The following is a 23,519-nucleotide window of genomic DNA, read 5'->3' as shown; positions in this document are numbered from 1 at the left end:
AACTCCTTAGAATTAGCAACACAAGCAAAACAGAGGACAGAAAAAACTGAAAATGCTATGATTGCACTTCCTTCAAATCAGACGGAGCTAGGAGACGACTACAACTTGTGTATGCCAATGAAGCTGCATTTTCTTTCATCACAGTCTGATATTTTGGGCATTACAAGTGTTCCTTGTTTTTTCTTTGATTTGTTTTCTTGATCAAGGCTGCCTTCAAGCTCTTAATATGTCTCCTCCTCAAAGACCAGTAATTTTCTAGGTCATTAATTCTGACCCTTTAAAAAGCAATCCTGCCAATAAAGGTTTTTCAGTACACTGAGATTTCATCTGTGCTGACAACATGAAGCAGTCAATGCTGTACATGATGTGTGACTCTTCTAGAAAGCAATAGGTGGCACTACAGTTAAAAGATTTAGGGTGCATCAGAGCAATTCAGTGCATTCCTCTCCCAACATTTATGGTTAACCTACTGGAGAGAATGTTGCTCAATTAGTTTGAAAAGACCAAGGGTGGGGACAGTGGGAAATCCATCTCATACATTCTTGCCCTTTCCCCATAACACAGCCGGGAGGGAGCCAGCAAAAAGCAGCATACCTATTGCTTCTAGCGCACTGGGTCTGATTCGAGATCCTAACCATGTTTGAACTGACTACAGTTATTCTGGGGTTCTTTATCCTTCTACCCTTTTTGGCAAATGTTTTCTTTCCCTATCTTTGGCTGGACCTGGTCTACATCTTCTCCGCCATAGGTACTATGCGCCGATGCCATAAGCATCTGCAAAGCAACCCTCCCATTATGTTACTAGATTACTTTTTGGAGAAAGTCCAGAAACACCCAGAGAAGCCCCTGATTCTCTTTGGAGAGGAGGTCTATTCCTACCAAGATATCGACAGGCTCAGCAGTCAGGTGGCCAGAGTGCTGCGAGGCCATGTGGGGCTGAAAGAAGGGGAAACGGTGGCTGTTTTCTTGAAGAATGTCCCTGCCTATGTTTGGGTCTGGATGGGAGTGGAAAAGATTGGCTGTACTATGGCATGTATCAACTATAACATCCGATCCAAGTCCCTGTTACACGTGCTCAGCTCCTGTGAAGCCAAGGTGCTACTGACAACTCCAGGTGAGCTACACAATGTTGTTACTTGCAAAGAGGAATTAAAGGTTTGCTTATAGTGCATGTGTGAACTCTTAAGTCCCTTGTCTCCCCAGATGAGGGAATCCTGGGGAATCATCTTAATCTATTTTCTTCTTATTTCTTGGCATACCTATACCAACATTTTTATTCTTGTAAGTTCTTGAAACAGAATGTTTTTAAAGAATGGGCTGAGGGTGCTGTATTATTTTAGACTGGACTGTTTTAATAGCTTTTTAACCTTTTAGTAGTATTTTTTTAACTGTACAGTTAATTTTAAATCATTTTATTATTGTCAAAGGTTTAATGCTATTTTAATGTCTATTCTTAGCATATTTTTAGTTGTATTGTGTTTTTAAATTGTAAACTGCCTTGAACCCCAAATTTGGAGGAAAGTCATCATCATCGTCGTCGTCGTCTTGAAAATAAAATACTGTGACAACTGTGTTGTCTGTTGAAACTTGACTACTGTTTGTGTGACACATGCGTGTTAGCTACCCAGGAATCTTCCAAGCATAAGCCTGCAGAAAGTTTTCCTTTAGCTCAAGAGAAGAGTAAAAGTGAAGATTTTTATGTATTTAAATGGACAATTAATTTATTGTACCTTCAAGACAACACAAGAGCAAAACTCAGTTCTCCAAAACGCAGAAAGGCTTACAGACTATGGACTTTATCATACATGGGAGATAAATCATAATACAGTAACAGCTTTGGTTGGGACATATCACCTGGCATCATTTGTCTTCTGTTGGGAGACATGGGAGACCATTTAGAAAGCGATTCTTTTTTATTAATGCAAAAATCCATTAAGAACCTCTTTTCCAGCTACTCTTCTGCTACAATTTCTAGTGTGATAGTTCAATTCTGCTTTAATGCCGATTTTGGGTGGTCAGGGGTTGGACTGAGGGCATGCTTCAGGTGTGGCTTAGGTGCCGTAATGATCAAGTGAGAAGGAGTGGAAATTTCAATATGTTTTTCTTTCAGTTTGAGATGGCAAAATATCTGAGACACTTTAAAACTTTTTTGTGATCTATTGGTAAAAATAAAACCCAGTAACAAATGATTTCACCATCCTTATCACAATTGGGGATTGTCAGAGAAGCCAAGAAGGCAAATTTTGTCCACTCTCTACTCCACTTCCTTTTACACCCAGAATCTCTCATGTCTGAGAGTAGCCCAAGTCCAGAGTCTATGGGGCGAGACAGATGGTCCCAAAGGGATGATGTGATGCCACCCCTGGGACACTGGATTGGGGCCATGGCAAATGCATGCTGTGGCCCCAGTCTGACCAGCTTCTGCCCCAAATAGAAGCAGAAATGTCCACTCCTATTTTTTTTTGGGGGGGGAGCTGCCCTTTCTGCTGTGGCAGTGGCTTTTAGATGTTTCTGTGGTGAATGTAAATGCCGTGCTGCAGAAACACTGTGAAGCTGGTGCATGTGTGGTTAGCCATGTGGATTCCCGGTGGCGTGGGGGCAGTGTCAGAGCATGCAGAATCTAAATTTCACAGTTAGATGCCATTCCCAAGCCAGTCTTCTCCCCACCTTCTGTCTTTCTCTCTTTGAGTACAGACACAGACACACATCCACACACCTGGAAATGTAAGTGAGAAAAAGTCTTACAGTTGTTTTTTTTAAATGTTCCATTAACCTTGCCTTCTACCTCTTTTATTGCTTTGAGCTTCAGACTTTATTACACAAGGCAGTAAACTGCAATTACCTCTGGATAATAGTACTTTCGATTGGGGCTCATCACCTAACATCAACCTCTTCTGTTGTTCTCCCAGTGGGAGACTGTTTTGAAAGCATTTCTTTTTATTAACACAAAAATAACCCCATTGTGAGATACAGCTTTTTCTAAGTACCAAAGTACCAAATCAAATGAATCAGGACAAAACAAGTGAAGCAGCATTTTCCAATTTATTAGTTACAATCTTGCAAGGAGGGTGTCTCAGGCAAGAGACACACGGTCTGAGGTTTCACACAGTATTTATAACACATTTTCTGTTACAATATTTCTATCTCATTTTTTATTGGCCAGATCTAGACATGTGATCAATTTTAAGACCACCTTTTTAAGTACAGTATGTAAAAACTCCACCCATAACATATCTCATCATACGTCTCATGACCATTTAAATTAGCCATTATAGATTCATAGGTGTGTTCTAATATTCATCACCCCCCATTACGCATGCTCAAAAGGGGATATCTCTTGACTTTTAGTAACCCCACCAAAAAAATAGTGTTCTTGGCATTTAATGAGGATGGAGCTCTCTTATCAGTTGGCTCCAAAAAACTGTTTTGCCTCCTTCTTTGCAAAGTTGTCCTTCACTTCCAGGTGTAGTCTTATTTATTTGTTTGTTTATTTATTTATTTATTAAACAGAACATTTAGCCATTTTGATAATCTTAACAGAGACAAAAATAATATTTAAAATAACTAAGTCCAGCATATTTTATAAGTGTATCTTATTTATTATCAACAATATAACCCCCTTTATTCTTATAAAATAATATATTTAATATTTAATAAATAACAGTGTTATAAAAAGCTCTTTCTTTTACTAACTTTTATATTTTTATAAAATTCCCTTTCAATGAAAGGGCCTCAGCTGACCTTTACTCAATCCTATTAGAATAGATATATAGGCGGGTTACACACCGCCATTAAAGTACGCATGGAGCGCGTAAAAAACGATGGCGGCCGTTCCAGACGGCCGCCGCCATGAGGACGTCACGGCCGTACCGCCTCTATACGGGGCGGCGCAGACATGACGTCCTCGCTCCGCGCCAGGGCGGCTCGTGCTCCTTAGCGCAGACCAGGAAGGAGCTCCATTTCGGAGCTCCTTCCTGGTTTGCGGCGCTGCTTTGCGTCGCTGGCGCACGCCTTCAGACAGCTGCGCCCAGCGAAGCAAGGGAGAAAGGGGCCAAGCGGCCTCTTTCTCCTTCTCCCCACCGCCGCAGGGTGTCCTTGGGGCTTTAAGCCCCAAGGACACCCCTTTTCAGGCTGCAGGGAAGCAGCGTTTTGCCGCTTCCCCGCAGCCTGAAAAGTGGCGGATTGGGGCCTCAGTGGCTGCCGTTCTGGCAGCTGAGGCCCCGATATACCAGGGAAAGGGGCGGGTGCAGCCCGCCCCAAATGGGCAGTCTGTAACCTGCCCTTAATTATAATAGTATACATGTGTATATGTGGTTCCATACTATTTATATATGTAATCTAATTATAGCATATGCTTATATAGTCTATTTCTATTCTATTCATGTGTTTCTAACTCTTATTAAATCTTATGTGTTTGATTCAAATCCATTTCTCTCACCCATTAATGGTCTACGTAGCCACTACTGTTTTGATAGGATTTTCAGCTTGTTAGTTCAGTTGCACCTTATCCTGGTTTTGCGTGGCCAGTGGATAGGACCTTTTGAACTGCTCTATTTTTTGTGGTGTAGGAACCAGTTTCTATGCTTTCCATGTTATTTCTACCTCTGGTACAAAAGTTTCTGTTAAAGATGTGAAGTCCGGGAACACATCTACTTCATTAGCTGAGGTATACATCTATGTAAAACATTATTAAAATAGACTGAAGTATCCACCAAAAAGTAAAAAGCAGTGTGGCATGGAATGAAAATTCCCTTCTCAAAAACAGTTCCTGAAACCATGACAAAATAATGTAATATTTGCCTGCCAACAAAAGGACAGCAGGGATTGTTGTTGTGGTTGTTGTTTCTGTGTGGGGATCAAATAGTTTCTGACTTATGGCGACCTTAAGGCAAACCTATCAAGGTTTTTTTGGGGAGGGGACAAGATTTGTTCAGAGGAGGTTTGCCATTGCCTTCCCCTGAGGCTGAGAGCATGTGACTTGCCCAAGGTCACCCAATGGGTTTCATGGCTAAGCTGTGAATCAAACCCTGGTTTTCAGAGTCACAGTTCAACACCCAATCTTCTATGTCATGCTGGCTCTTCCTAAAATAAAGTTAGGAAGTAAGGCACAATTAAATTATACTCATTTTATATTGTCTTCCAGATTTTCAAGCTGCCATTGAAGATGTCTTGCCTACTCTAAAGAATGAAAGACTACAGGTTTTCTATCTCAGTGATGACTCCCCAACTGAGGGTGTGGAAGCTTTGCTGGGACAGATCAAATCTAGCTCAGCTGAACCGGTGCCTGTTTCCTTCCGAGCCAATGTATCTGTCAAATCCATATCTCTGTATATTTTCACCTCTGGGACCACAGGTGAGAAGGAACAATATTAAGGTAGCGGATGAGGTTTGGTTCTCCAAATGTTTTGGTCCTCCAAGTATTTTGGATTTCAGCTTCTAGAAGTCCAGATGAGAGGTCTAAAACATTTGGAGGTCCATAGTTTGGGAACCACTAGTCGAGATGTACTAATGGGCTGATTCTGAATAAGGCAGTTTTTGATGTAGGTCCTATCTGACACACATAACTTTCTTCATACAAAGGCATTTCTGCAAGGGGTGGTGCTGACTTTTCAGCCATCCTGTGTTTTATATATGCAATCTGTAGCTAAATGTGCCTGCTTCTGCCCAGGTGCCATATAGCTAAGAGTATGAGATGAGTCAGGTTTCTATAGGGCTGTGCAGACTGGCATCTTTGGCCGGCCTTGGGTGGAGTCGGAGTGTGGCATCTACATGACGCACACCCTGACTCCGCCCCCAGGCCAGCGTGATGCTGTACTCTGCACCACATGATGTGCACTGTCACGGCGCTTCTCTGGCGCTGGGTCTAAATGGCACAGTGCCAAAGGAGTGCTGTTAAAGCTGTAGTGCTGGCAGCTATGGCACCCTTTTCAGGGTGCAAAAAGGACCCGCTTTTTGCAGCTCCTTTTTGCGCTGTGGAAAGGCCAGATCAGGGCTGGAGTGTGTGGTTGCCGCGGCCCCAATCTGGCGAAGATGGAGGCGGCTGCAGGCCATCTCTTCAGGGGTTGTCTGCACAGCCCCTATGTCGCCAGTGTTGGCTGTAGAATTGGCTTTAGGTTTCCTGAAGCTCTTTACTTTAGCAGTTAGATTTGAAGATTAGGAAACACACATCAATAATTAAATGCAGGTAAGTTATTCCTCTCATCTGACATTATAAAAAAATAATCTGTTCATTAAATTCAGTTAACACTGACAATCGAATTTTCACTCAAAACCAAGATAATATACATTCAAAGCATACATTTAACAAGGGAAAGAGACAAAAAAAAAAAAAGCTAAAATAAAAAATCAGAGAGGAGAAGAAGAAGAAAAGGGGGGAAGCATATAAAATGTAATATGGCTCTGACCCCCCAATCTTAAATATAATGAAAAAATAAATAAAAAATGAAATATATTGTTCTACCATTACAGATCCAACCAAATAATCCTACTAGAATTATATGAGATAACCACAATCACGGATTATCACATCATTAGGTTTCTCATTGCTCAAAACATCCATAAATGGTTTCCAGTCTTTCAATCAATCAATTCATTTTCTTTCCAATTGGCTTATCCTTTAGTAACCATGTTAAATTGGTCATTTAGGTTAACTTAGGAGACATAACAAACCATTCTCAGAATAGGTTTTAGGTTGATAAAAATGTTGTAGAAGAGGAACTTTCAGGTCTGCTGTGCCTGCTCTTAAGAACTCAGTGCTGGGGTGTATTATTTCTTTCTTGAATGAGGTGTTTAAAATTGCTAAAGGTGTCCCTTTCTTTTCTCTCCGTACCTTAAGGGTTACCAAAAGCTGCTGTCATCCCTCAGAGGAAGTTATCCATCTCATCCCATCTTTTCCGTAATCGTGGGTTGCATTCCAGTGACATCATCTACACCCCACTCCCACTGTACCACTCTACTGCACTTCTTATTGGGATTGGAGGTTGCATTGACATTGGTATGTACAGAACATCCATAAGGATCTAAACATCAATTGAAGGTATAGGATAGACAGAGAAAGATGTGCTTCTAACATGTACCAATATGTTAGAAGAAAATTATGAATATATAGAATTCGAGACAGAGATGTTTGGGGCCGATTGGATTATACATGTTCATAAAGTTTAGCGGTACAATTCCCATGCAAATCTTCAGACTTCTATGCATTCACAAATTTTAATTTTGGCATCTGGATTATGACATTTGAGTTAAATTAATTAACAATTATTTTTTCTCTATGTGTTGCATGCAAAGACATGCTGCTGGCATCAAATCTTGAGGTTCTCTTTTGCACACCCCTTTAAAAGACATATTGGGGCATTTAGATCTTTTAACATGAGCTATTGAACAACTCTGGATGTCAGAAGTGCTAAGGTTCAGTTCAGAGACCATGGAAATATAGTGCTTTTATTTTTTTACCTTATTATTATTATTATTATTATTATTATTATTAACCTTTATTTATAAAGCGCTGTAAATTTACACAGTGCTGTACATACAATCTTTTTAATTGGACGGTTCCCTGCCCTCAGGCTTACAATCTAAATAATCTAATCAATTATTTAAAGTGATCTTCAGCCTTTTTAATATAAAGATTGCTAATTCCAGATTGATTTGAGTTCTCCAAAACTAGAGTTTTCACAATATACAATTACAGCACTATGATTCCACTTTAATTACCATTACAGCATCTTATAGAATGCTGGTGTTTGTAATTTGGGGGAGGCACTAGAGCTCTCTGGATGAGAATCCTGAAAGACCTTCCTTAGACTGCATATCCCAGGATTCTGCAGGATACAGCCATGGCACCCAGTGTCTTATTGCATGAAAAAACAAAGTGGAAATTTAACCGGAGAGTAGCGGCTTTTCCCATGCTTTACAACGTGACATTATAGCACTTCAGTTCTCTTCCCACAGGAGATGGTCATAAAAGTGAGTCTGTTGTCAAACAGATTTTCCAGCTAGAAAAAAGACATGCTTTTACAACTATCTCCCATGGGAAGAGAACTGAAGTGGTACAATGTCAGGCAACAAGGCACAGAGAAACCCGCTACTTTCAGGTTCATTTCCTGCTTTGTTTTCTTAGGCAGTAAGGCTTTTAAAGTGGAATCATAGCAATAAAATTTGGTAGTTTGAAAGTGCCCTAAGATACATTTTGGGAGCTCTTAAAGGAAACTGATACTCATTGTTGGTTGTTAATTAAACGGGCTCCTTTCACACACCCATATGATTGTGGGTACCAACTCCAGTTTTATAATTGTTCACATATTCAATACATTTGGACAATATTTCTCATGTTAATCTGGTTCTTTCTGTTGGTCCAGTTATGGAGTGCTAATGTTCAAAAGGCTTTATATTTATATGCTAGTATGCAACACTATTATTGTGCCCAAGGATGTGGCTTCTGCAATCCACTTTTTTTTTAAACAAACAGTTACTTTAAAATTTCAGTTTGGACCGCTCATTTGGAGAAGCCTATAAACCAAACTATGTATTTCACTGTTCATAGTTTTTAAAAAATACCTGTGGGGTTTCTTCTTAAACACACACACACACACACACACACACACACACACACACACAGAGCCTTGTCTTCCCACTTATATTTGTCCCAAAGATACTGTTTTCTAGGAAACCTGCAACCAGTGAAGTTATTTGTTTCTTAAGCAATAGGGAAGAAGGTCCCAACTCTGATGATTGAGCCTGTGTTCATTGTGACAATACTAAATCCTGTCACATTGGGTTACTTCATGGTTGAAAGACTTGCCATGAGCTTCATCCCTCCCAATCTATAGTGCTGTTCCAAGATTTACATTAACACCACTCCTAAGCACCTGCCTCTTTCGTTTTCCATAAAGGAGCCACATGTGTCTTGAGGTCTAAGTTTTCTGCTTCACATTTTTGGAATGACTGCAGGAGATATCATGTCACTGTGATCCAGTATGTGGGAGAAATGATGCGCTACCTGTGCAATTCACCAAAGGTAACTGGGAGACATTAAATATGGAGGGGGGGAGAGGATGCTATAAATAATAAAAAATGTTCTACTTGCTTATTCTACTGAAAACTATGCAGTTAAGTGCTAACAAGCCCTGTTTGGTTGTTGAAAAATGTTAAACTGTGTGAGTAGAGAGAGCATTGCTCTCCTTGTTTAGTGAACAATACTCTGAAAAGGAGCATCTCAGCTACATGTGGAGCTTCTCCACACAATGGAAACATTGCTCTGTATATGAAGAGAGCAGCAATAGAGAGGGGGCAGGGTTAGCCTGCTCACAAATTCAGGTCAAGGTGGCTTGTAACATATGTTATAGTACTTTATTGTTGCATCTCCTTGTGCCACCACTGCAGTGAAGCAGGGCTGGGCATGCTCACCCCTTATTCTTCAGTCCTCAGGGCAAAGGAGGGAGGAATCCTAGGGTGAGAGCACAGTCTTGAAAGTGTGTTTTTTATCCTCATTTGTTAGACTTGGTCTTTTTTATTTGAATGGCCAATTGTGTAGTGAAGATGCCGAACACATCCTGCTTATTGACATCACTAGCACTTCACCTTCTGTGACATCACCAGGGATGAATCCTAGATCTCAAGCTTTGGCCTTGGAATCTCAAGGCCTCTGACAGTTTTCACTTGGCAGCCCTATACAAATATCTGTGTTTGTAAAAGATCCCCGCCTAAGCATGTGGAGTTGACCTTTTCTCAGCTAATGTGGCTGGGTAAGTGATGATAAATAAAATCATTATTACCCTTGCAGAAGGACAATGAACGTGACCATCATGTGCGAATGGCGATTGGTAGTGGCCTGCGAGTGGAAGTCTGGAAAGAGTTCTTGCACCGATTTGGACAACTCCACATCTATGAACTCTATGGTGCTACTGAAGCAAATATTGTGTTTCTTAATTACACAGAGAAAGCTGGAGCTGTTGGAAAGAGTAACTTCGTCCTTAAGGTAATGGACTAATCTGGAGGTTCCCAAGCGATGTGGTTCATTAATGTCTGACCTTATGTCTTAGGGAGCATTAACTGGATATTGCTTCTAAAGCTCAAGCAAGTTGCTATAGGGAATCCTGCTATTATCTCCAGTCCATGTGTGGAAAGAACTATAGGATTCTTCTGCCCTGCATGTGTCCCAAGTGGGAGGCCCTTGAGGTACTAACAGAAATCCTGCTGTTGTGTATGTGTGCATGTGCCCTCAAGTTGTCTGTTGAATGATGAGGCCATGAATTTCATAGGGTTTTATTTGGCAAGGATTATTCAGAGGTGGTTTTGGCATTTCCTTTTTCTGAAATATAGCATACAGCAGCTGTTAATCTTTGGCAGTCTCTCATCCAAGTACTAACCAGGGTTGACCCTGCTCTGTTATCTTGTCTGTTTTCCAGACAGAGTGGCTAGGGGAAGCAACTTGAGAGGGACTGAATGGGAAACCTCAGCTGGTCAAATTAGACCGATAAGATTGGGATCTAAAGTATGCTTTGGAGTTTTGCTGAATTGTTGGACAAGGAGAAAAATATCCCATGTTATTTGGGTGATCATGAAGTACATTAAATCTGATCCTTATACAACAGTCTTCCTTTGAATTTCTGCCTTGTGGGCTGACGTCTCCATTTCCCATCTGTTCCATTTCAGAAAATAATAAAGTTTGAACTTATTAAATATGATGTTGACCAGGACAAAATTGTGAGGGACGAGAACGGGCTTTGCATTCCAGTAGCCATCGGTAAGTTCCTAAAACCAGTAGGGGTTGGAGTTGACAGAGCTCTGCTTTCTTCATTTGGTGGAGTATACGCATCCAGCAGCACACATGAATAATGATTTTACATGCAACTTTTGGTCATGGCACTTTTATGCACATTAAAAGGTAATATTTTTTAAATGGATTTAAAATACAACTATTGCAGAAAGAAAAATAAGGTAACAATTCCTCTTGGTTCAAGACCAAAGATTTTTAAAAAGGGCTACAAAATCCATTACAATTGCAAATCATAAAATGAGTTGAAGCTACAGATTGTGGAAAGTGCATTAATTTACATGTATTTTTGGGTGAACAGAGACAACATGCATTACTATTGACATATTCAATAAACTATGCCTCAAATCCCTAAAAGGCACCAGGTTTCAGTTGCACTTGGAAGCTAAGCAGGGCCAGGCCTGGTTAGAATTTGGGTGGGAATGGCCAGGGAATACCAGGTGCTATAAGCTCTATTTCAGAGAAGGGCAATGACAAACAATCTCTGAGTAGTCCTTGTTTAAGAAAACCCTATGAACTTCATGAGGTTATCATAAGTCAACAGTTGACTTAAAGACTTAACACATAACACACATTATACAAGTTGTTGACTTAAAAATTATTTTTAAAAATTATTTAAAAATGTTCTTCAAAAACATCACATCTTGCCAAAATTTCACATTAACCACATGAAATGATAGGCTGTGAATATGATACTGTAATTTAAAGGTACAATTCTAATTTTGCTAGTTGCTTATGTTACAGCTCTTAGCATTACATTCATGACATACGGGAATTATGATTTATGAGTAACATTAGTATAAAACTTTATTAAGGATTCTTTTTCTGGGAAAGTTGTAGCTCATGGATTAACTCCTGCTACAAATGTGTGAAGAAGTGGTGCCCAGCAAACTCTAACACGTCATGAAGATGCCTGGGACTTCTCTTTAGGTCCATAGAATGATTCACAGTTGTTCACTTTCAGTTCTGCTGATTTCATTACTCTCTATACTTTTAATACAGCAAAGCCAGGACCTAACCCAATGTTAATCTTTCAACATTAAAAACAGATCAAACTAAGAAAACATGTATATTTGCTGCCAAAATGGAAACACTAAAAGACATACCAATTTAGGCCTGTTCCAGACTGCCAAAATAAAGCTGCTTCGGGTCTCTTTGGAGATATGCTGTTTAAATGATGCATGCATCCTAAGAATCCGGAAGCTGCACCAAAGCTGCCCTCCAGTGCTTAGGAATGGAGTGTGGCTTTGGCGTGACCTCCGGACTCTTAGGACCCAGGCATCATTTAAATAGCATACCTCCAAAGAGACCCGAAGCCGCTTTATTTTGGCAGTCTGGAACAGGCCTTAGATTACTTTGATACTGCTGTTCCTCTAAAGAAACCATACAGTGCACTAGTCATTTCATTAACACTGAGAAACTTTTGCATTTATTACAAACTTTTATTTTTCTAAATAAATGGAGCCTTCAAATACTCTTGTAGACCTATCTGGGTATGTAGACTCTACATATAAGCCTTATTCTACCATTGCTTTTCCACTGGTGCACCAACTTAACATCGTTCGGTTTAGAGATAATCAAATATTACAGTTCAGTGACTTCAGGCTTTGGATCTTAAAAAACCTTTTCAAATATTGATAGAATTCATAAAACGAACATGGGTTAGCTTGTTTAGTTTTGCTTGCTAAATTAGAACAAACGTGAATAAGCTCTCCAGTGTTTTAAGATAGGTCATATTTTCCAGAACATTTTTCAGAAATCCCATACCCCATGAAGGAGCAGCTTTGTTCTTGCCTCATTGACAGAAGATCAAAATGATTTTCTCTGGTTCCTCTTTTACCTCCCAGGGGAGGCTGGTTTACTGGTGAGCAAGATCACAGAGGCCCATCCATTTGAGGGCTATGCAGGAGGCTACCAGAAGTCAGAGAAGAAGATTCTCCGAGATGTCCTTAAAAAAGGAGACTGCTACTTCAACAGTGGTGACCTTCTGATGCAAGACCAACATGGCTTTCTCTACTTCCAGGACCGAGTAGGAGACACTTTCCGGTAAGTGTCATCTCTATTCTTGGTATTGTGATAACTATAGAACAGGCATAGGGAATCCTATCTATCAATAAGTTGTACTGTATTCAAATGCATAGATTTCCATGCAAGTGTGTCTGTTCTGGCCTGGGCTCAACAAAAGTTGTCTTTTGCTATGTGTCTTTAAAGAGTGCTAACTCACCTCCAGCCGCTCTCATCATGTGCATCAAATCTCAAGTTTACTGAAGAACTTAAAAACACCAAGTAAAAAGGGAGATAGGTGAAATGAGTGGCAGGATGAGGTAAGTCAGGAAATGAGAATACTAGACTCTTTAGAATGCAGAAAGTGAAAATTGAGAAGAACCAAGCCAAACAGATGGAATTTGGTAAGGACAACAAAGGAGACCTGACACAAGGAGTCAAGGCTAATGGGCTTGCTGACACATATGAATGCAAACAAGCAGTGTTATACAACCTAGGGGCAGAACATTCAACAGAAATGTTCTATTGGGCAGAACTATCTATGATTGCATACACACACACTCTCTAGCTTTTCATAGCTGAAAATTTAGATACACGTGACCAACCGAACTGAGAATGTGATCAAGATGTTAATTTATTGATGAGGATGAACACACAAATTAGGAGAGGCTGCAGCAGTTTGCTTTTGCCTGAGCCCACCTGTTTAATTAATTTAGTGGAAAGTACTTTTGTATTTTGCAGCAATTGAAGTAAGCTGAGAACAAAGGGAAAAGTGGAAGGGGAAAGAAACTCAGACACTTTAAAAGCAGGTGAAAAACTAGGATGCCAGAGGACTAATCAGGATTGTTGATGCCAAATCACAACACTTGGAGCGTATGCTTATGTAAAATGTTGGCCATTACTCCAACAACTACTGTAGTAAAATATCTAGAGGGAATGGGAGGAAGTAAGTGCTGAGCTATAAATCACGAATTATCCAGTTTAAACTGCCATGTGCTCAGGACAACCATCAGATGTCAGCACTGTTATGACCAGCTAAGACCAACATCACTATAGAAAATGTTATTATTAACCAAATAATGGAAATTAATCTACTAATAAGACAAGACACCTGATGTTAAAAACTTGTTTCTTTCTTCAGTTGGAAAGGGGAGAATGTGGCCACTACAGAGGTTGAGAGGACTCTTGCAATGCTGGACTTCATTCAGGAAGTCAATGTATATGGGGTATCAGTGCCAGGTGGGTCTGAAGCACATTTTTAAAACCCATCTTTGTGGTGGCAGGTTTAATGTCTAAGGATATGACATCATTGTATCTTCCTTGATATCATGTCAAAGAACAAAATGAGGAAGTCATTGTAGCCACTACCTATGACACCCAGATTATATGTTGCAGCATTTCAGGCCCAAATTCAAAGTGCTTCCGAGAAGATCTAATACCATTCCACTGACAGACCAAATCCCTTTCTCCACCGCCACATATAGGGGTAAAGCTGGCTATGGGGTCAGCAGAGGATGGTGTGACAGCTTCTTGTTGGACAAAATAAACTTCAGTGCATTTGTGCTGCAGTTTATCCTTACAGTTGGAATCATGGGGAGGGAGTCATAGCACACAACATCTCCTGTAGAAAGTATCCATGGGATAAGTTGTTGAAGTATTAATATGCTGGTTTGTTTCAGGGCATGAAGGAAAGATTGGGATGGCAGCTGTACGGCTGAAGGATGGGCTCTCCTTTGATGGAAAAGGGCTGTATGTACATGTCAAGGATTACATGCCAAGCTATGCCATACCTCACTTTATCCGTCTCAGGGTGAGATCTCTCTATCTTGCTGTATTCCCTACTCTGCTTCTACATTGGTGGGTGCTAAATGAAATGAGGCATTATTTGTAACTTTTGTTCTCATTTTTAGAAATATAATTAGCATGGTTGGGGCCCACTGAACCAGACAGAGTCTCTTTTGTCAGGCACACAGATTTTTATCTCTGTGCCTCTTGGGTAGGGCTGACACAACCATCCTTTTAAAATATGCTCCATGTAGATTGTAGAGAGGCCAAAAGGTCTGCTAAAGGCAAAATCACCTAGCAGGAGAATTACCAGGATTACAATATAATGTTGGAAGATGGACAAAAGAATAAGGAGAACAGCCAAAAATACTGAACTGTAAGGAGAAAGCTACATGTGATGTGGGAGAACTATATTCAGATCTCCTGCAACTATCCATGCAGTGTGAGTAGGAATATCAGTGTCGTAAGAGAATGTCAGTGCCTCTACTTGCTGTGGCTGCCGGGTGCCCTTAGCGATGGCTTCACATGTCAGAGAGGGCATGCGTGCCACAGGTTCACCACCACAGGGTTATGAGAATGAAATCCCTTATTTAAAGAGACAATTAACTCTAGTCTGGTGTAAAGATAAAGAACTGTAGGAAAGGAAAGTAACCAGAGGCCTTGAAGTCCATTGAAAGCATTGACAGAAGGGCACCTGGTCAGTCTTATCACTATAATGAGATATAGGCTGTTGCCATAGCACTTTAACTGCTATGGCTCAATGCTATGGAATCATAGGATCTGTAATTTAGTTGTCTCAGAAAGCTACAAATCCCAGAGATCCATAGCACTGAGTCAAGGCATGTAAAAACAAGTGTCAAACTGCATAAATTCTGCAGTGGAGATGCAGCCATAGTCTTCTTTAAATTGTCTTCCTTATTTTTAAAAATTGCATGCAGAGAAATAAATTAGCATGCACAAGTATATGTTACCTCGCCTTTTGCAATGTATTACCTTTTCTTTGGCAATACAAGGAAGGCTAGGCATTGGATCATGGTTTGGAGAGACAAGAAGGTCCAGTGGAGAAGAATGAGTCAATTCAGTGGATTCTGTGAGTTCTTGGTTATGCATTTCAAGATGGAGCAACGCTAGCAACTTTCCAACCTAAGCCAATAGGAGATGCTAAGGATGTCATCTTCTCCAAGGGCTTCTACTGCATGGCAATCCTACAAAACTCACATAAGAATCTGTTCTCCTCAAATTACAATATGGCTGAATGGTTTTGGGCTCATTTGTGGTTTTCCACACAGGAGTCTCTGGAGATTACTGAAACATTCAAACAACGTAAAGCTCAGTTGGTGAAGGAAGGATTCGACCCTGCCTTGGTCAGCGACCCCCTGTACTTCCTAGATGACTCAGAAAAATGTTACATCCCCATGACTCAGGAGATCTTCAGCTCCATCACAGAGAAGAAACGGAAGCTGTGAAACAGGCTTTTGGACACATGATGCAATAGCCTCCTTAGTGGCACAAGGAACCCAGAAAGAACCTCTGCCTGGGAAAGGAGGGATTGCCAGAAATGTATTTCCTATCTATCATTCTGTTGCACTGATAACACTGCACAACAGATTATAGTTTAGGGAACTCTCTCTCTCTCTCTCTCTCTCTCTCTCTCTCTTTTGCTCTCTCACTTTCGCTCTCTCTCTCTCTCTCTCTCTCTGTGTGTGTGTCTTTATACACATCTGCAATGTATTTATTGCAAAATATATACAAGAAGCTGTAACAAGGGCCTGCTGTTTTCCATCCTCTGCAAAAAAAATTCCCCTCCCACCACATGTCTATAACCTGACAGATGTATTGTTCTGAATTCCATTTCAAAAAACAGTCCAGTTTAAATATCAGTTGCAATTAAATCAACACATAAAACCCACTACTGTATTTGATTTGTTGTTATTTGCCATCATGTTGGCTACAACTATGAGCCCTGGGAATCATCAGCTTTGCTCATGTCTTGCAAACTCAGCACCATGACTTTCTTGATTGAATTAATCTATCTTTAATGTGCTCTTCCTCTTTTCCTAGAGCCTCCCACTTTACTGTATTGTGTGCCTTCAAGGTGTTTCTAACTCATGGTGGCCCTAGCATAAGGTTTTCTTGGCAAAATTTGTTCAGAGGAGGTTTGCCATTGCCTTCCCTGGAGGCTGAGAGCATGTGGCTTGCTCAAAGTCACCAATGGGTTTCATGGCAGAGCAGAGATTGAACCCTGTCTCTAGAGTTATAATCCAGCACTTAAACTACTATGTCACACTGGCTCCAGAGATTACCTCCCCTTTCATTGGCTGATGGGATGCCCCAGGGGCAGTATTTTTAATACTGGTATGATAGGAAACCTGTTGAGCCTGAAGTGCTTCATGGTTCTTTGAAGTCCTGCATTGTCTATTTTTGGAGCTCTGCCATCAAGTTCCTTCAAATCCACTTATTAAATGGCCAGCATTGGTTCAAAACACAGTGCAGAAATAATCCTGTTTGAGACTGCTTTAAGTGCCCTGGCTCAGTGCTAGGGAATCATGAGAACTGTAGTTTATTGTGACACCAGACCTCTTTGACAGAGAAGGCTACAGTTCACACAGTTTCCTAACATTCAGCCAGGGCAGTTACAGCAGTCTCAAACTGGATTATTTTTGCAGTGCGTTTTTGACCATTGAAAAGAAGTCACATACTGAACAAGTGTCTTATTGAGTTTATTCAGCAAAACACCAGCAAGGGCAATGTGCATGTGTTGAGACAACAGGGCTTAAAATGTGGCATTTTTAAACCAATCAATTGTGGCAAAGATAAAGTATAAATTTGTTTCTTACTCAGGGTTTGCCATCTTTTGGTTTTTAGTGCACCCAATGGTGCTGCTGCTTTAGATTAACTTCCTTGCTCTCAAAGTTGGTTTGAGTTCTTCAGAAACATGAGACAGGAATCAAGAGATGAGGATGTTGTTTCCTCCCGAATGGTCAGTTGTCAGCAACAACCTCTCAAGGGAGTCACTGGATTATTTATGGCCTGACAGTTTCTCACAACTATTGTCTGATTAATGAGCGTTTTCTATATAAGTGCTCTGAACATCACAAACCTTCCTACTCTTGTCTACATTTTACTGTGGCAGATATTGTCAAGTTCATGTGTCTGCGTTGTGGCTGCTAGGGAGTCTCACTGTCTGTCTCAAGCACTGGCATGTCCCTCTGTTCCTTTGCTTCACTATCTGTGTCAGAGTCTGAACCTGGGTCCTGGGAACGAGGTATGACATGATCAACTAAATATATTAAAATATGAAGTCAGTGATATTGACCTGTGTGTGCAATGCAGTCCTATAGATGTCTACTCAGACCACAATCCTTCCTCATGTGACTTGGAGAGTGGTGGGTCACCTCAAAATATTTTAATTACATTTATATCCCACCATTTCCAAGATGAACTCCCTTTCTAAATTAAGCTAGCACTGGGATACTAGAATATCTCTGGCCACTGAAAAAGTTAGAAGCTAAACAAGAATAAGCCAGACATAGGAAATTCCTGATTCAGTCCAGATACAACTATGTCCAGTGTCATCTAGTGACTTAACTATTGTGGCATTATCCATGCTGCTCCCATCCAATCCTGAACAGACCAAGAGCTACTTGGCTTCAGCATGGTGCATGCCTTCATTCTGGTTTGCTGTTATTGCAGAAGCCTTTTTGGCTTGCTCTCTTAACAATGTCTTAATGTGCAGAAGTCAGCAGGCAATTTTTTTCAAGCAAAAAGACAAGCCTTTTCACCCACTTATCCGAAGAGATATGCACACTTGAACTATTAATGAAGCTGGCCACCTTGGACTACTAATGAAGTTAGCACCATGTTTTTGCTCCTCGCTAAACAATTTTAAGCCAAGGAGAGGCCTTATTTCCTTGACAGAACAGGACTGGTGGGGTTTGGGAACATGTGGAGCAAAACTTTTAAATATATATTTTTAAAAAAGGGGATTCAAGGGCGTTGCAAGCAGCAGCAAGAAGGTGCCACAGCAGCAGCTAGGACACCCTTTCCAGGGCGCAAAAAGGAGCTGCTTTTTGCAGCTCCTTTTTGCACCATGGAAAGGACAGATTGGGGCCGTGGCATGTGGTTGCCAGGCTCCCATCCAGCAAGGAAAGGGGCAGTGTTTCGACGCCCCTTAGGGGCTATCTATACAGCCCTTTCGTTTCCCATACACATTTCTTATTGCTAAGGAACTATATAATGAATTGTGGTTTAATTTTTTTGAGAATAAAACAAATAAATAAAAATAATTTCCCTACTGATCCTTTTGTTGCAGAGCCAAAACTGAACCTAGGGGCAAGTTTTTGTATTTGTGGTGTACTGCTGCCTGGGGTATTCTAATTCCTCTTGATGGTTACTAACCAGCCCAAGGCATCCTCATTGCTGTAAATACAGCTTACTAACACAGTAAAAAGCAACATTTGAGTCCCAAAGAGCCATTCATCCAGAAAAGCTAGTTGGTGACTACTTCTTTTCAGCCTAAACTAAAAGAGAAAAAGAAAGAAAGAAAGAAAGAAAGAAAGAAAGAAAGAAAGAAAGAAAGACCACACAAAGCAGGGCTCTGTCTTCCTAGTCCTGACTGTAATGTAAAGAAAAAGAAAAGAAAAATTATTCTACCACTGCAGATCCACTAAATAATCCCACTAAAATTAATAATAACCATAAGCACAGCTTATTTACAGTCAGCCCTCAGTTTGCATGGATCTGAGTATCCCTGGATAGCAAGTCCACATTGTCCCTAATGGCAGCCACTTCCAAGTGACTCCTTTCTTTAAAGCTCACATAAGTACATATTAGTAGAAGGAACCAGGGTCTTTTTCACACCACACAATGACAGAACTTCAATCCCACTTTAACTGCTATGACAATATCCTAAACCTAAGGGAATCTTGGGATTTGCAGTTTGGTGAGGCACAAAAGCCCTCTGACAGACAAGTCAGAATACCTCTTGAAACTACAAAGCTAGTATTCCATAGGACAGAGCCATGACAAAGTGAAATCAAGGTAGTGTAATTATGTACTGTCCCAATTGTTTTGAATGTCGAGTTTCCATTTAAACAAGACATGACATTTATTAAGCTAGACATATTTCTAGGATTTTGGAAATCCTAAACTAACAGTTAACTGTCTATAACATCGTGGGAATCATGTGGCCCTCCAAATGTTATTGGACTGCAAGTCCCAACAGCCTTAGCCAATAAAGCCAAAGGTGAAGAGTTTCATAGCCCCCATCTTTGACCTATAATAATTACTAGACTTAAACAAATGAGTTTGCCATTGGTCTCAAAATTGCTACTCTCCACCCCACTGCCTGAGGAAAACCCTGGGGGAAAAATATTGCTCAGAATATTTCTGAGGAGGTCAGGTCAACAATGCGGAAAATGGGATTTCCTTTCTGAGTGACTGGGTTGGGAGGTTATCTGGGACCCCTGCTGACTAAATTCCTGGGTCACTTGTAATGGCTTTTAAAAATAAATATTTTGTATTGTTTAAGTCAAGAAGGTGAAGAAGACTGCGAATAAACAAGGACAACACACAGACATTTATGACACTTTAAATGAAGATCACAAGATAATCTGCTGAGCTCCCAAGCACTGCTGTAATACTGAAAGCCTCTCACAACACAACAAGCATCCATAATGCATGTTTTCTCTCTTTAGCCAAGCAATGGACCTCCTTTGGTGGGAAACAGTATAAGCAAAACAGGCTATTATTAACTGATATGATCCTATCACCACTGAAACATGGTTCCAGAGCTTGCTTAACCAGTTCATACTTATTTTCAGGGCAGATTGTGCCCACAGCCAGTAACCATATTATCCTGAGGAACATTGCTTTGTCAGTACAACTGACAGGCTCCTTCCATGTCTGGAGTTTGTGCTTTTAAGAGAAGCTCAAACTGCAGAAATGAAGAGGGGATGGCAGTAATATCAATAATGTTTAAGATGAGAACATTTCACAGATGACCAAAAACCAGGGAAAATTGCAAATATTTTGGTGAACGATGCAACCCAGAGTAGGAAGAGGGCAAACAAGCACAGCATTCAGTTAATTCTGGAAAGTAGCCTAAAAATTGGCAAATCGTTTACTGTATATACTCATGTATAAGTCTAGAAATTTTAGTCAAAAAAATGACCCCAAAAAACCTGAGTTGCCTTATCCAAGTGTCAATGTAGTTACTGTACCTTAACTCTTATAAAATAAAGGAACCAATCCCTGGTGAAAGACAAGAGTGTAATCTGTCTTGGAAGCACTGACCCCTCCTCTATTCTCTCATCCATCCATCTGGCTGTGATCATGATTTAAAAACCATGTGAAGTAATGTCTTAGACAGAGCCATGAGATAATTTGCTCATGCCACTGAAGCTGCCTTTCCCTTCACAGTGATTTGATACTTTGGAAATTTAAAGAATTTCTTTCTGTTTTTCCTTGGATATTTCTTTTGAATATAGCTGCTTTTCAGAACTCCTATACTGATTGTTCCCAAAGGTTGGAGAATTCACTTTGACACTTATTAAAGTGTTTTATTTCCCCTAATGGAAATAAAAAGATACACTGTGATTCCAAAAATTTAAAGTACTTTCGAATTTAAACAAAACTTGCAAATTCAGAGTTTATCACACCAAATTCTGAAATAATGCGAAGTTAAACCGCAGTTAAAGTGGAGAAAACCAGCAGCTTTTTACTTTCAGGATGTCTTGAAAATAAAAAGCTGCTGGTTTTCTCCACTTTAACTGTGGATTAACTTCATGTTATTTCACGTTAACTGCGACGTTGTGTGATAAACCCCATTGAATGGTTTGCTGATAGTGCTTTATTCGCGCTATCATGAAAGTATGTAAGCCAATAACATTTCATTTGCGCTATCGTGGAGCAAATCAGAGATCTATGGGATGTAACATACCATAGGTGGCCTCCTGTGATATCATCAAAGACTGTTCCTTGATTTCAGGATTTGGCTCCGAAAATATTTGGAACTGGGATGCTCTGGACCCTACAGTCTTCTTTGTGAATATATTAACCATTTTCTTCCTCTCTTTCACACCATTTCTTCATAACTTGCACTTGGTAAAAGCTTAAGAAGGTGTCTCATTCATTCATTTTTTGGTTTTAAATATTTCTAAGCTGCCTTTCACCAACCCAAGCCAGTTCCAGTGCAACATAAAAGAGAAAACCAATGACAGAGGGAGAGTTTATCCACTTCTTCTTGTAGAAATACAACCCTTGAGCGTTTTTTCACATTTTAAAAGTTTGAGGTATATTCCCGCCATTAAAATAAGTCATTCTGGTTTGTTCAAGGGCATGAAGGAAGGGCTGGAATGGCAGCTGTACGGCTGAAGGATGGGCTCTCCTTTGATGGGAAGAAGCTGTATACACATGTCAAGGATTACATGCCAAACTATACCATACTTTGCTTTATCCGCCTCAAGGTGAGACCTCTCTCTGTCACTGCGCTCTCCTCTCTGCTCCTGCCTCAGCAAGGACTAAACAAGATGAGGCCTTTCATAACATTAGTTTTAATGTGATTTTTAGAAACAGGCATAGCAGGCATCAGACAGCTAAGCCAGACATGACTTTTTCACCCTATGCCCCTGCCACAGTATTGATTGCAGAGTGTTGCCATAAACTCCACATGTATTGTGTAAGCTGAAATTTATGCTGAAACAGAAAACATCAAGTAATAGCATTCAAGTTTAGCAGATCAAGATCAGAATCTTAATGAAAGCATCAAGATAGAGCCACAGATTAGTAGGTCCTCTGCACAAGCAAAGGCTGGAGATTCAGTCATGGCTCTCCTGAAGTGTGTGTGGCTTGGCCTTTAGTAAATACTAGCCAAAGAATTAGCTTTGCATCTCTTATCACAAACATGCTAAGATACAGATGTCCTCAGCAAGAGCTACTAAACGTGGCAATGCTTGCATCCCTGTCTGTCCCCTTTTGGCCACAGTAGCCCCAGTGTGGTTGAATGATTTGGGCTCATGTGTGGTCGTTCATCCAGGAATCTCTGGAGGTCACAGGAACTTTCAAACAAAGCAAAAGTCAATTGGTGAAGGAAGGCTTCGACCCGGCCATTATCAGCGATCCTCTGTATTTCCTTGATGACACTGAAAAATGTTATGTGCCCATGACCCAGCAGATCTTCAGCTCCATCAGAGAGGAGAAACTGAGGCTGTGAAAGGGACTTCTAGACACATCTTACAAAGGCCTCCTTAGCATTCCTAGTAGCACAGGGAATCCAGGAGGAATTGTAGTCAGTCTCTTGATTTCTTATTGGGAAAGGAGGGATTGCTGGAAAAACGTATTTTCTAACTGTCCTGATTTTTCAGGGACAGTCCTGATCAATCTGTCATCCTACCTTTTCAGCTGCTTTTAAAATGTCTCTTCAGAATGCCCTTTTCTCCAAGAAAAGAAATTGTTTTTCTTTTGTTTCTTTTGAAAAACCAATTGCCTCTGAGTCTGAATATGTACAGAAGCTTTTCCACCTTTGACACCTATTGTGTGTTAGTTGTAATCTTTTTTTCCCCTTCCCCTTTTCTTCTTTCTGTCATTTTATTTTCTGAATGTATATTATTTAGAGTGTTTGTGTCCAAAGTTATTTAAAAATATTCAAAAAAGAGAGTGAGAAGTAAAATCATTGGCATTTTTTAGTTTCATTATTAAGTCTTATAGAACATATTTAAATTCAAACCCAGATGGCTGCTTAATATAAATGCAATGCCTTAGTTAATTTCCCTCTCTTCTAATGTATATCTAATGGAATTACTTTTATAAAAGCTTATTAACAGTTAATTAATCACATAAACCCTCTCGTACTAGCTTTCCTATCTTTGCGATAGTTCTGAATATTTAGCTCATGTAAAAACAGTGTCACATTTATTAAGCTATTGTTCCAGCATTTTGGAATTCTCTTGACGGT

At 40.2% G+C, this 23,519-nt stretch overlaps 1 protein-coding gene across 1 annotated transcript; it reads left to right on the top strand.

Moving 5' to 3' along the window:
• Positions 1 to 553: 553 nt before the first annotated feature.
• On the top strand, positions 554 to 16,475 carry LOC121934324 (very long-chain acyl-CoA synthetase-like). The gene is made up of 10 exons (XM_042474709.1): positions 554 to 1,114; positions 5,144 to 5,353; positions 6,836 to 6,994; positions 8,895 to 9,019; positions 9,785 to 9,979; positions 10,657 to 10,747; positions 12,625 to 12,823; positions 13,923 to 14,020; positions 14,461 to 14,591; positions 15,856 to 16,475. The coding sequence occupies exons 1-10, from the start codon at positions 637 to 639 to the stop codon at positions 16,030 to 16,032; spliced, it is 1,863 nt and encodes a 620-aa protein (XP_042330643.1). The 5' UTR covers positions 554 to 636; the 3' UTR covers positions 16,033 to 16,475.
• The last annotated feature ends 7,044 nt before the right edge of the window (positions 16,476 to 23,519 follow it).

The sequence above is a fragment of the Sceloporus undulatus genome, chromosome 6 (assembly GCF_019175285.1).
Source record: "Sceloporus undulatus isolate JIND9_A2432 ecotype Alabama chromosome 6, SceUnd_v1.1, whole genome shotgun sequence".
Lineage (NCBI taxonomy): Eukaryota > Metazoa > Chordata > Lepidosauria > Squamata > Phrynosomatidae > Sceloporus > Sceloporus undulatus.
This window is presented reverse-complemented; position numbering and strand designations above follow the sequence as displayed.

What these genes read in the sequence shown, in the direction of transcription:
- LOC121934324 (XM_042474709.1), top strand. Translation starts at nt 637, where the DNA reads ATGTTTGAACTGACTACAGTTATTCTGGGGTTCTTTATCCTTCTACCC. An exon ending in AGAGTAACTTCGTCCTTAAG is followed by an intron (nt 9,980 to 10,656) that starts GTAATGGACTAA and finishes GTTCCATTTCAG; the next exon opens with AAAATAATAAAGTTTGAACT. An exon ending in CTCACTTTATCCGTCTCAGG is followed by an intron (nt 14,592 to 15,855) that starts GTGAGATCTCTC and finishes TTTTCCACACAG; the next exon opens with GAGTCTCTGGAGATTACTGA.